At 43.8% G+C, this 11,602-nt stretch overlaps 1 protein-coding gene across 1 annotated transcript in view; it reads right to left on the bottom strand.

The window, feature by feature from the left end:
* Positions 1–10,473, bottom strand: part of PYGL (glycogen phosphorylase L) — a 50,747-nt gene extending 40,274 nt beyond the window's left edge. The window contains exons 1-3 of the mRNA XM_077761253.1: positions 10,231–10,473; positions 4,761–4,862; positions 2,032–2,110 (exon numbers count right to left, since the gene is read on the bottom strand). Coding sequence (XP_077617379.1) covers positions 2,032–2,110; positions 4,761–4,862; positions 10,231–10,473 — 424 coding nt within the window. The remainder of the gene's footprint in view (positions 1–2,031; positions 2,111–4,760; positions 4,863–10,230) is intronic.
* Between the last annotated feature and the right edge of the window lie 1,129 nt (positions 10,474–11,602).

Here is an 11,602-nt window from a genome sequence, read left to right as displayed (position 1 = left end):
ATCTTTTCTTGGGTCACAATCAAATTATTCTTAGAGCTTGACCAGAATGGGGTCCCAACCTTTTCAGTTAGGTAAAGGATGAGGTCATCTAATGAGAATTACTCAAGCCTCATTCACCACTTCACTCTTTGACCTTATCTCCCTATGAGGAGCAAGGTCATGAATGTCAGGCACTGAGTAGGGTTAACTCAGCCAATAAATAGGCCTGGGGCTTTACATGAAAGGAAGGCTGGTTGTCATTCCTGGATGAGTATGTCACTGGTTCTGCTGGTCTTCCTATAGCCTCACGGAAAGCCTATGAAACTGTCCAATGGTTGACGTTATAAGGTAGTCTCTCTACTACTAATAGCAATGTTACCACATGCTGTAACTAATGTAGTAAGGATTAAATGCTACAAAATACACACAAATAGATTTCCAATAACTTGAAAGTGCGTATAAAATTCAGACTAAAATCATTCCTGAAAAAGAAATATGATTATTTTTCATAGAGCATAATCTGATACATACATGTATGATGGTACATTTTTATTATTCACTTTAAACTTCACATGTACATTGTATGTTAATTATACTGGAATTAAAATTAAAAAATAGGGGGAGCCCGAGTGGGTCAGTCAGTTAAGCACCTGACTCTTCGACTCAGGTCATGATCTCATGGTTCGTGAAATCAAGCCCTGCATCAGGCTCTGCACGGACAGTGTAGAGCCTGCTTGGGATTCTCTCTCTCCCTCTCTCCGCCCCTCCCCCACTCTCTCTCTCAAATATAAACCTTAAAGAAATAAAAAAATAAATTTCACAAATAATACATCCTTATTATAAAAATCTGAAACATTACGGATGGAGTTAGTACCTCCAATTTTTGCGCTCTTCTCTAGGAAAGATCAGAAGGACTATTTCAAATTCCAGACATTTCTATGCATGAATTTATGCATATACTTACAAAAAATATTGAATTTTTAAAATGTTTATTTATTTTTGAGAGAGAGAGGGAGAGAGAGAATCCTAAGCAGGCTCTGCACTGTCAGCACAGAGTCAGACGAGGGGCTTGAACTCAAGAACCATAAGATCAGTTGACCTGAGCTGAAATCAAGCATTAGGAGCTTAAATAAGCTGCCCATTTATCCCAGAAAATATTTAATTAAAAAAAAACATAAATAGTATCACACTGTGTTGCTTTCAATGTCACTTGGTTTTTTTTTTCTTCCCCCTGAGAGGTCTACCAGAGAAGTATATACAGATCAATTTTACTGTTTTTATTTTTTTAATGCATATTTTTACTGCATTTTTTATTGCAATCTACATGTTCCAAACTTACTCTTACACCAATGGACAGTAGGTTATTTCTAATATTTTGCCTTAACAAATAATACTGTAATAACTTTTTCACATGACTCTTTGTGTACCTGTTTGAGCATATCTTTAGAGTAAATATCAGGAAATTGAATTGCTTGGTAATAGGGAAGCATATTTTTAATTTAATGGAGTTGGTATTTTTTTTAATGTTTTCTTTTACATTTGTTGAAGAATCATTTCCTGGAGAAAACACTCAAATTGCATCCATAAAAAAAAGAGATATTAATGAACTAAATCATACCAATAACAAGTGTATCAGTACCTACTAGTCAATCAAAAAGCAAACTGTCAAGTGCACAAGACAACAACACAACAGTTAAACAACTGAGGTCATACTTCACAAGTACGGGACTTGAGCAGCTATGGACAAATAACTGAAGTAAAGGGGCCACTTTGGAAACCTTCAGCACACAGGAAGGAGCTGGTTAACTTTGAGGTGTTGAGCAATGTCTCCAAGGCTTTTAAGCAATGTCTTTTGTTCAAGTTCCCTTCTCTACTATTTGTGTAGAACTGTAGTGCAAACTCAAAAACAAGTCCATCTATAACCAGCTCATGCTTCGCACTTCTCCTAGAGCCTGTCTGGTTCTTCTAAGCATGGTCTCAGATACACAGCACCTGAGGAGCCACTGACTCCCAGACAATAGCCACTGACTGCCCACTCACCATGTCACTTACCAGCAAGCCTCCCAAGGCCACCATTGCCAAGCCCGGCATCTTCTTCAATTTCTTCTAGCTCCTCCATATCCAATCCAAGCTAGTGATGAAAGGAAAACACACGGGATACAGATACAAACGCAGGCCATTTCAGAAAGCACAGTCACTTCCTCAAGCTCTGGGTGGGGCATCCCGGGGCACCCATGTACTCAAGTTTGTCGGCACCCTCACAGAGTATTCGGGCATCGGATGCCCACTGCAGATGCTGGCGGCTGCAGATGCACACCACACAAGATGCCACCGAAGATGGCACCCAGGATGGCAAAGCAGCAGCGTGGGAAGGAGTGGAGGGCTCCAAATGTCCATCACTGGCTCTATTACTTCTTAGCTATCTGACTCTGAACAGAGTAACTCTCTTCATACTTCTCTTATTTAGAAAGTGAAGATGGAGAGCCTGGGTGGCTCAGTTAATGAAGTGTCCAACTTTTGATTTTGACTTCGGTCACGATCTCATGGTGCCTGAGATGAAGAGCCATGTTGGGCTCCGCACTGAGCACGGAGCCTGCTTGGGATTCTCTCTCTCCCTCACTCTGCCCCTCCCCATCTCATGAAGACACATTCTCTCTTACACAATAAATACACATTCAAAAAAAAAAAAAAAGGAAAACAATAACTGCGTTTAGGGCTGCCGTGAATTAAATGAGATTATGCAAACAAAGCATTTAGAATTACCCTGAACAGGTATTTCTCAATAAATGTTAGCTACGACTCTTTCTGTATGTGTTCAGACTTTCTGGGAGGAACTAAAGTTCATCTTTTCATGACCATAACGTATTTACTCAGTAGGGTCAATGGTTGTTAACCCAAAACCAGTTACTGAGTCACTGCTCAGGAGACCTGGGGTCAGATCGCAGTCAGGGAAACAGCCCTGTGAGCCAGCTGGATACGGGCTAAAATCCTCTTCTTGTTTCTGTGGTGGCTAAGGGACGATGCGAGGCCAATGAGCATCTGTGACACTGGTGACAGACGCAACTGCTTCCCAACAGGCTCCCTGCCCCAGAGTGTTTGGCGTGCACAGCCAGAGGCCACTGTCACCAGCATGGGCCATGTCAGAATTGTGCAGCACTGGAGATGACTTTGGACTGCGTCTTACAATGAGGAAACTGATGGCTAAATAAGTTAAATGACCTCTTCTATGTTGACTAGATAGTAATCTAGCCCATGCTTGGCTAATAATGGTTTCTTGTGAAAAGGACTGTATTCTTAGCTGACAATGAGGCGATCCACAAAACCGGATATTATTTAAACTGGAAACATAATTTACATATTTACAAACACACAAATTATAAGCTGCTTGAAGTTGATGCCCTGGTTTTCATGGAGCCACTTGCTTGGATCCCCACCTTTACCCCAAAAGTGACTTTCTCACACAAAGCTCGATAACAAAATCTTCTGAGAATTCAAGAATGGCTTTGCCTCTGTTTATTGCTGAAGAGGCTTTCAAATTTGCTCCCTGGTGGCTAGAGTTTACTGGGGTCCTTGTGTAAGCTGACAACACAATGGTTAAGCAACTTACATAATAACCACACAAATACGTGACTTGAGTAGCTCTGAACAAATAACAGTGAAATAAAGGAGAGGCCACTTTGGGAAAAAAAAAACTTTCAGTGCTAATGCTAACACTCAGAAAGTTTTCAAATCTAAAAATGTAAGTCTAAAGTAGGCTGTAAACCTTCAGTAGGTGGACGGGTTACTTTACCCAACTGCTTATATGGTAGGGCGGGGATGTATGTTATTTTCACCTGCTCTCAGGGGAAGCAAAGAAAGGGAAACACAGGGGGAGCTGCAATGATTCTTTCCTGGAAAACACCTCTCCCACATGAAGGAAAACAGTCCTTGGTGACAGCAGCTGGTCACGTGAGACAATCCCATGCTAAGAAAAGGAGTGGTTGGAACAGTCTCTCACTTAGAATGTGTCTCTGCAAACACACATTTCTCCTTTCAGTCACATGAAAAGGATTAAAAACTGTTTGTTTTTTGGCAGGGAGATCCCTGAGGCTCAGGGGAGAAACAGTTAAATACATTCATGGAAACAAATTAGCATACTGAGTTTCAGACCTCAAGCTCCTTATTTAAGGAGGAAGTGTATTTTACTTCTCATTAGGCAATAAAGCAAGTAGGCTGATGTAATTTTAAAAACCTATTATTTATACATGTTGCCTTGATGTATGAGTAATAGGCAAACTTTGATCATTTTAAAAAGTACATAGGAGGGGCTCAGTTGGTGGAGCATATGACTCTTGATCTCGGGGTTGTGAGTTTGAGTCCCACAGTGGGTACAGAGATTACTCAAAAATAAATTCTTTAAAAAAAAAAGCAGATGGGAGCCCAAAGTAAAACTTGTGATTCTGATAGCAGGGGCTCAGGTACTTTCACAAGACTGTTCAGATGCTGATTCCTAACATGTAATTTGCTGGGGAAATGTGTCAAAAACTGATTGCAAAAGAAAATTCTCATGAGGCAAAACCAGTTCTCCAACTTTGTTTCTCTTAAACCAGAGATCTCCACTAGTTTATATTTCTATTTGTTTTTTTTTTTTTTTACAAATTATATTTCTATTTGTAATAGCCACAGATAGAGAAGCAACTTTTCACCTTTTTTTTTTTTTTTTTGGTGCTATGCTCCCAAGTTTCCTGAACTGAACTTGAAATTTAAGGAGAGAGAAGGAAAGATATATGGGGACAAGGTACCTGATAAATGGCCTCGTCACAGGCATTTTGCAGGCCAAGGTTGATCATGGTGTTCTGTAATGTTCGGCCCATGTAAAATTCCAAAGAGAGGTAATAAACCCTCTGAAAACAAAGAGAGGTCATGTTAATGCTAGAAGGCCAACCTAACTTATCAAAGTAAAAACACAACAGGTCACCAATAAGAAACAAACAGACAAGACTACTCTAATACAGATTCAAATGAGACTCTTATAGATGTATGAAGTGCTACATAAAAGCATTATTGACACCTGGCTTTGAGAAAAACCATTTTATACCCTATTTTTGGCAAAGTCATTTTTATCCTCTGGGAGAAAAAAGCAAATTCATCCAACTAATTAGATTCAATGTGTGTGTGTGTGTGTGTGTGTGTGTGTGTGTGTTTTCTTCCTGTTCATAAGCCTCATGAATTAAGTTATGTTTTGAACATAGCTCATCAGTCATTTGTAAAATACTTATAGGATGAGAGTCATGTGGGGTTGACTGTGATCATCTCAATTTATCCAAGAAACATAAAGATTAACTCCTTCAAGATACACCCAATGGCTAAAATAGAGCACTTTGATCACTGCAAGTAGTATTATGATTAATTATTTTAGGATAAATTTATTCTTGAAAGACTATGATCTGGCAATAACAAAAGATTACCTCAGGTTTATTGGTTTTTTTTCTTGATGAGATGGAAAATTTCTCTATCAACTTAGAAACTCTGCCTTTGACAGAAAGCCAGGTAAATACTATTTGAGTTGAAAGTGAACGGTACAAAGGTTAGAGTTGCCTGAAACCTTTCAAAATACAAGTACAATTTACTAATTAAAAAAAGGAAGATCAGTGAATAACTGCATCATCCCCTTCTATGATGCCTCACTTTCCACATCAGTTCCCCTTTTCTGCCAAACACAAAACAACAAACATCTATAAATGCATCAATGTAAAGTCACTTCAAATTTTAGGGATTCTGTCATTTCCAGATAGGAAGAACCAAAAAAGAAAAGTATTTGTTCAACCCGAAAATATAAAAAGAATATAGTTCAATATAACGGACGTTTATTATAATATATAACTCATTAGTTACACACATATATTTAAAATAAAATACTATATGAAAATGTCAACTTAGAAATTTCACTTTTTACCACTTTTGTTTAATGAAACAATTGACTTTCAACTGTTCCCATGGATAGTCAACATCCATATCTTAGTGGGTCATAGAATACTATTTTCCAGAGCATAGCATCATTATTTTTATCTAAGTTGTTTGAATATCTACAAAGCTGTCATTAGGACCCTCCTCAGTTTATTAGATGTCTCTCTGTGAGCCGGGAAAAGTGATCTTTCCTGAGGCAGACACAGGCCAAAGAGGTGCATGGAGCCACTCACCCTCACGGGTTTTTTTGTTTGTTTTGTTTTTTAATTTTTAAATATTTATTTATTTTTGAAAGAGAGACGGGGAGAGAGACAGAGCATGAGCAGGGGAGGGACAGAGAAGGAGACACAGATTCTGAAGCAGGCTCCTGGCCCCAAGCTGTCAGCCCAGAGCCCAATGTGGGGCTGAAACTTGTAAGCTGTGAGACCATGACCTGAGCCGAAGTCAGACGCTAAACCGACTGAGTCACTCAGGTGTCCTGCACGGATGTACCCTGGTTTATGAGGCTGCCGCATCACAGGAAAGAATATCTCAAGCCACAAATATCATTTACATAACATCAGGGCAGTTTTTCCCATTCTTCCCTGTTTATTCATCATCTTGATAATAAAACCACTATGCATTACCGCTTTTTATGTTTCAGTGATGTATAAAAAGCTTGTTTGTAAACAGAATATATATATCCAACATGTGCAATTGTGAGGTCACACCTGCAGAGGACTACATGTGTCACTTTTTTGCTTCCCTTTTAATGATTCCAAATTAGACTGGACTTAAGACATTTTAAGACATTTCAAGGTCTTCCTAAAAAAATGTTGTTTAAAGTAATTGATAAGGCACCTCATTGTATGACAGACTTCACAAGCACATGAATTTAAAGTGATTTTCTGTTTTCTCATAAATAATTTTTGGGGAGGAAGAACTTCATCTCATATTTGGGGATATATGAGACCTTAAAAAAACTCATCTCCCCCATCCTCTTAGGGGTCTCTGAACACTTAAAAGATACTCCTGGTAGTAAAATATTTGAACATCTCCAACATACCTTATAAGCTGTGCACATGCACTACTATTACTCATATTTTATGCATATTTTCTACAAAGTGGACATTTTCAAAAGGTTTATAAAGATAAAAAAGAAGACATACTAACATTTAAAAAATAATGTTATTTTTATTCCTAGCATCAGAGGATCCGGGTACTTCTGGGAAGACATACGAACAGGTGGCAACACAAGTGACTTGCAGGATAGGTAAGAGTCGAGCATGGAGACACGTCGCGGGAAGGGCATCCCACATGACAGGTGCACTGTGGGTAGAGGCCCAGAAGGGGGGAGTTCAGGGCAGGGACAGGGACAGCAGATTGGCTTGGTGGGAGAACAAGGTTAAGTCCAGGAGGGTAATGGGAGATAGGATACGAGAGACAGACAGGTTCATCTGGACAGAGAAGGGCCTTAAGTGCATGACTGGTGCCATGATATCTGAAGAGAGGGCAACATGTGTTCCTTTTAGGAAGCTTAACTGGACTACAGCACACAGAGCAAGATGGGATTGCATACCCACGGGCCTCCAGGAGCCAGGCAGAGAAAACAAGTGTGTAACAAAAGTCGCATGAAACAATGTGGAGTCCTGGGCCAAGAACTAGGGTGCATGCGTTCTGCTCGAAGGCACTGAAATTTAACTGCTTATAGGTGTCTCGCTGGCCAAACAAAACACAGTGGCTAGCGGTATTCATCCACACGTGCCAACTTTACCACTTGGAAGTCTACTTCACACACCAGGAACCTGGGCCTTAAGTGTACAAAAGGGAGAATTCAGGGGGGTGGGTACCTTCAAGAGGACCCACAGGAATCAGCATAATTTGGTGATGTGTTGAATGCAGAATCCAGGAGGACATCAAAGGCGAGGCTACAGTTTTGTGTCTGGGTGACTGCCTGGATGGCAATGCCATTAAAGTTAGAAACAGAAGATAGGCCAGGAGTGGGGGGGATGATGATGTGATTTTGAGGAAATAGGAAGAGATCTAGGTATGTATGTTCACGGAGCACTCAGAAATGTAGTAATGAAGTGTGAAAAGGAATTCAAGCTAGAGGTCCAGATTTGGGATTCATCTGCATGGTTCCCAGAAGGCAGGGGAGATGGGAGGGAAGCCTGGACACACTTACTGCCTCCACTCTCTGCTCTAATGAGGGCAGGGACCGCCTATTTAGGGGAACAACTGTCACAGAGGAGATACTTTATTGTTTTTGTTTATTTTACTTAAAAATTTTTTCATGTTTTATTTATTTCTGAGAGAGAGAGAGAGAGAGAGAGTGTGAGCAAGGAAGGGTCAGAGAGAGAGGGAGATACAGAATCTGAAGCAGGCTCCAGGCTCTGAGCTGTCAGCACAGGGCCCGATGCGGGGCTCAAACCCATGAACCATGAGATCATGACCTGAGCTGAAGTCAGATGCTTAACCGACTGAGCCACCCAGGCGCCCCAGTTTATTTTATTTTAGAGAGACAGAGAGCAAGCATGAGTCGGGGAGAGTGGCAAAGGAAGGAAGGAAGGGAGGGAGGAAGAGAGCAAGAGAGCGAGAGCAAGAGAGCGAGAGCAAGAGTCTTAAGCAGGCTCCCTGTTTAGCACAGAGCCTGACAAGGAGCTTGATACCATAACCCTGGGATCATGACCTGAACCAAAATCAAGTCAGATGCTCTGTCAATTGAGCCACCCAGGCGTCTCTGAGGAGACAGTTTATTAACATGCATGGAATGAACCTTGTTTGCTGTTGTATCCCCAGGGTATCACTATCAGAATATCCGGTTTATACCTGCACTTAAGTAGGAAAGTGCTGTCCAGTGAAGAAACTAGTCAGAGGACAGCACAATAAAGTACCAGATAAGGCCACTGGGGGAGAAACATACAAGGTCAGTGTATTCTATGGTGCTAAAGGCTATGGAGGTGTGTGTGGGGTGGTGGTGAGGTTCTAAACTATGGCTCCTTGTCTCACTCTCCAGCTTAAAAACTTAAAAAAGTGTTTTTAATGGGAAGTCCCAAGCTGCAGTCCCTTCTATGCAAATAAAAAGATACAATATATATAAGTATACACAAAGTGCTTTCTAAGATTATATTTTAGCGGTTGCCACCTTTGAGTAGAGGCGTTGACTTTGGGGCATAGAAGCATTGCTTTGTTACAGCTGCAGTTTCTTACTAGGAGAATTTACTTTCTTTTGCTCATGGGTTCTCTGGACTAATCTTTCTTTTCACGCCTTTACATATTGAGAATAGTCCTAATAAATGTTGCTACGCATTTCCCACTGCCACCTGGATATATTCCTCTTACATGCTTTCCAATATGCCTCCAGCCAGTTTTTCCAGTTTCCTCTCCCAACGCATACTCACACCCACCTCGCTATGCACAACACAACACCTCTCCCTGCGAGGTCCCTTCCAACCTTCCCACCCGACCTTCCTTAGACTGGCCAAGTAAAAAGAGTGTTCCTCTGAGCGTCCCAAACCCCCCCCATAGACCCCCGCATTCCAGCCCCCGAGCTAGATGGCCCAGTCTGTGAACACCAGCAGCTCCTGGGGTAGGTCTCAGAGTCCGGGGCACGTCCTGGCCCCTCGCCTCCAGCCCGCGGGACACAAGGAAGTGCAGGAGCCCCACACTCCACTCCTCGGAACTGGGGAGAGCGAGCGCGCAGGGCTCTGACTGCGGGGGCGGCACCTCTGCCCCTCCCTCTCCACCTCCCCCAGGCCCGATGAGAAGCGCGGGTCACCCACGCATCCCCCAATCTAGCCCCTCCAAAGGCTCTAGAGGCAGTGAGGCACCTTCCTTCAACTCTTCTTTTCTGCCTCCTCTCCACGCCCCCCACTCTCCCAGTTCACCTTCCCCTTTCACCGCCTATTTGTCTCCCCTCCCTCCCTAAACATTCAACTTAGCCAAGGCAGCTCCTTTGTCCATTTTGTTCAGGGCTGACTGGCTTAGAACTGTGCCTGGCGGACAGACAGGAGGCGCCCGAGACCTCCTATTAAACGCAGATGAGCAGACTTTCCAAAAAAGTTAGTGAAATAAGCGGACAGGCGAGGGTGACCTGGGCGTTCGCCCACCGGGCGGTCCCCGGAACCCATGGACGCGGCGGCTCGGGTAGGGCTGGTGCCCGGCGCCGCCGAGCCCAGGTGGGGTGCTGGCGGAGTGGCGCAGTGCCGTCCCCGGCCACCCGAACACGTCAAGCGCGGACTTCGGGGGCACTTCCCCGCGGGCGCGGGGAGGGCAAGAACGGGGTGAGGAGGGTCGCTCCGGGGGCTCCTCCCGCCGGGCCGGTACCTTGGGGCACTTCTCGTAGTAGTACTGCTGCGTGCGGATCCAGCGCCCCACCAGGTGGTCGCGCACCGTGTGCGCCAGCGCGAAGAAGTAGTCGCGGGGGGTGGCCACGTTGCGGTCCTTGACCAGCGTGAAGTGCAGATGCCGGTTGAAGCCCTTCTTCAGCTCGGCCACGTTCTCCACGCCCACGATGCCGCGGATACTGATCTGCCGCCGCTTCTCTTGGTCCGTCAGGGGCTTGGCCATNGGGCCGCGGCTGGGCTGAGCTCTCACCTCAGTCACGTAGCCGCTCAGCCACTCGCTTCTGAACCTGCAAATCCGGGAACGCGCTGGAGGTGCTCGGCCTTAGGAGGACGTCTGTGTGTGAAAGCACGTTGTGGGCAAACTTTTGTTTTACAGATGTTTACCTGCCGTGTCATTACTGTTATTATTTCCCACGTGGAAGATCTGAAGGGATCAGCACGCCGTTACTTCAGCTGCCCCGTCCTTCTCCTCAGTCCTTGGCATTGCCCCGTCTTGGATCCCAGACCTCAGAAGGAAATCCCGGGGTGCTTTTTTTTTTTGCTTTCAGCTATTTTTTGAGGACTCAGGGACCTGGCAAAAGCACCCTACTGCTCATCTGTAGAGACAGCTTAGTAGGAACTAGAAAGTCGTGCGTTGGACCTTTGGGCTGATGAGGCGGCAGGAGTTTTTACGTTAGGCCTTTTGTTTGAATTAGCTTTTATTTTTTAATTTTTTATTTAATTTTTTATTTCTGAGAGAGTGAGCATGAGTGGGGGAAGGCAGAGAGAGAGAGGGAGACCCAGAATCTGAAGGAGGCTCCAGGCTCTGAACTGTCAGCACAGAGCCTGAGGGCTGGGTTGGAACTCAGGAACCAGGAGATCATGACCCAAGCTGAAGTCAGTTGCTGAAACGACAGAGCCACCCAGACACCCCCGAATTACCTTTTAAAGGAAGCTAGGGTGGAATAGGGAGAAAAGAGAAGGGTGTATGTGTGGAAAGTGAAGGGATAACTCACTGAGCCAGTTGTCTTGTCTACGTGAAGCAAAGCAGTCTGTGTTAATCTGCAGTACAGGCCGATCTTTGCACACCGTTTATCCCCAGCTTGGGTGGTATTTATTTGTGTGTGTGTGTGTGTGTGTGTGTAAGCCTCGGCAGAGGCAAACACGTGCTGTTCTAGGCTGTCCTCAGAGGCTTTTGCTTCCTCAACAAAGGGTAATATTAATCTATTAGACTCTATTAGAAACAGTCCTTTGCCAGAACTGCCAGCCTTGCCAACAATGACTTGTGCTATTCCTGCTTCTCAACTGCCAACCGCCTGTGGGCACTATGATGAAACGGCACTTTCGAACACCTGAGCAAACTGTCCAGACCT

This window comes from Crocuta crocuta, unplaced genomic scaffold (assembly GCF_008692635.1).
Source record: "Crocuta crocuta isolate KB4526 unplaced genomic scaffold, BGI_CrCroc_1.0 scaffold163, whole genome shotgun sequence".
Classification (NCBI taxonomy): domain Eukaryota; kingdom Metazoa; phylum Chordata; class Mammalia; order Carnivora; family Hyaenidae; genus Crocuta; species Crocuta crocuta.
This window is presented reverse-complemented; position numbering and strand designations above follow the sequence as displayed.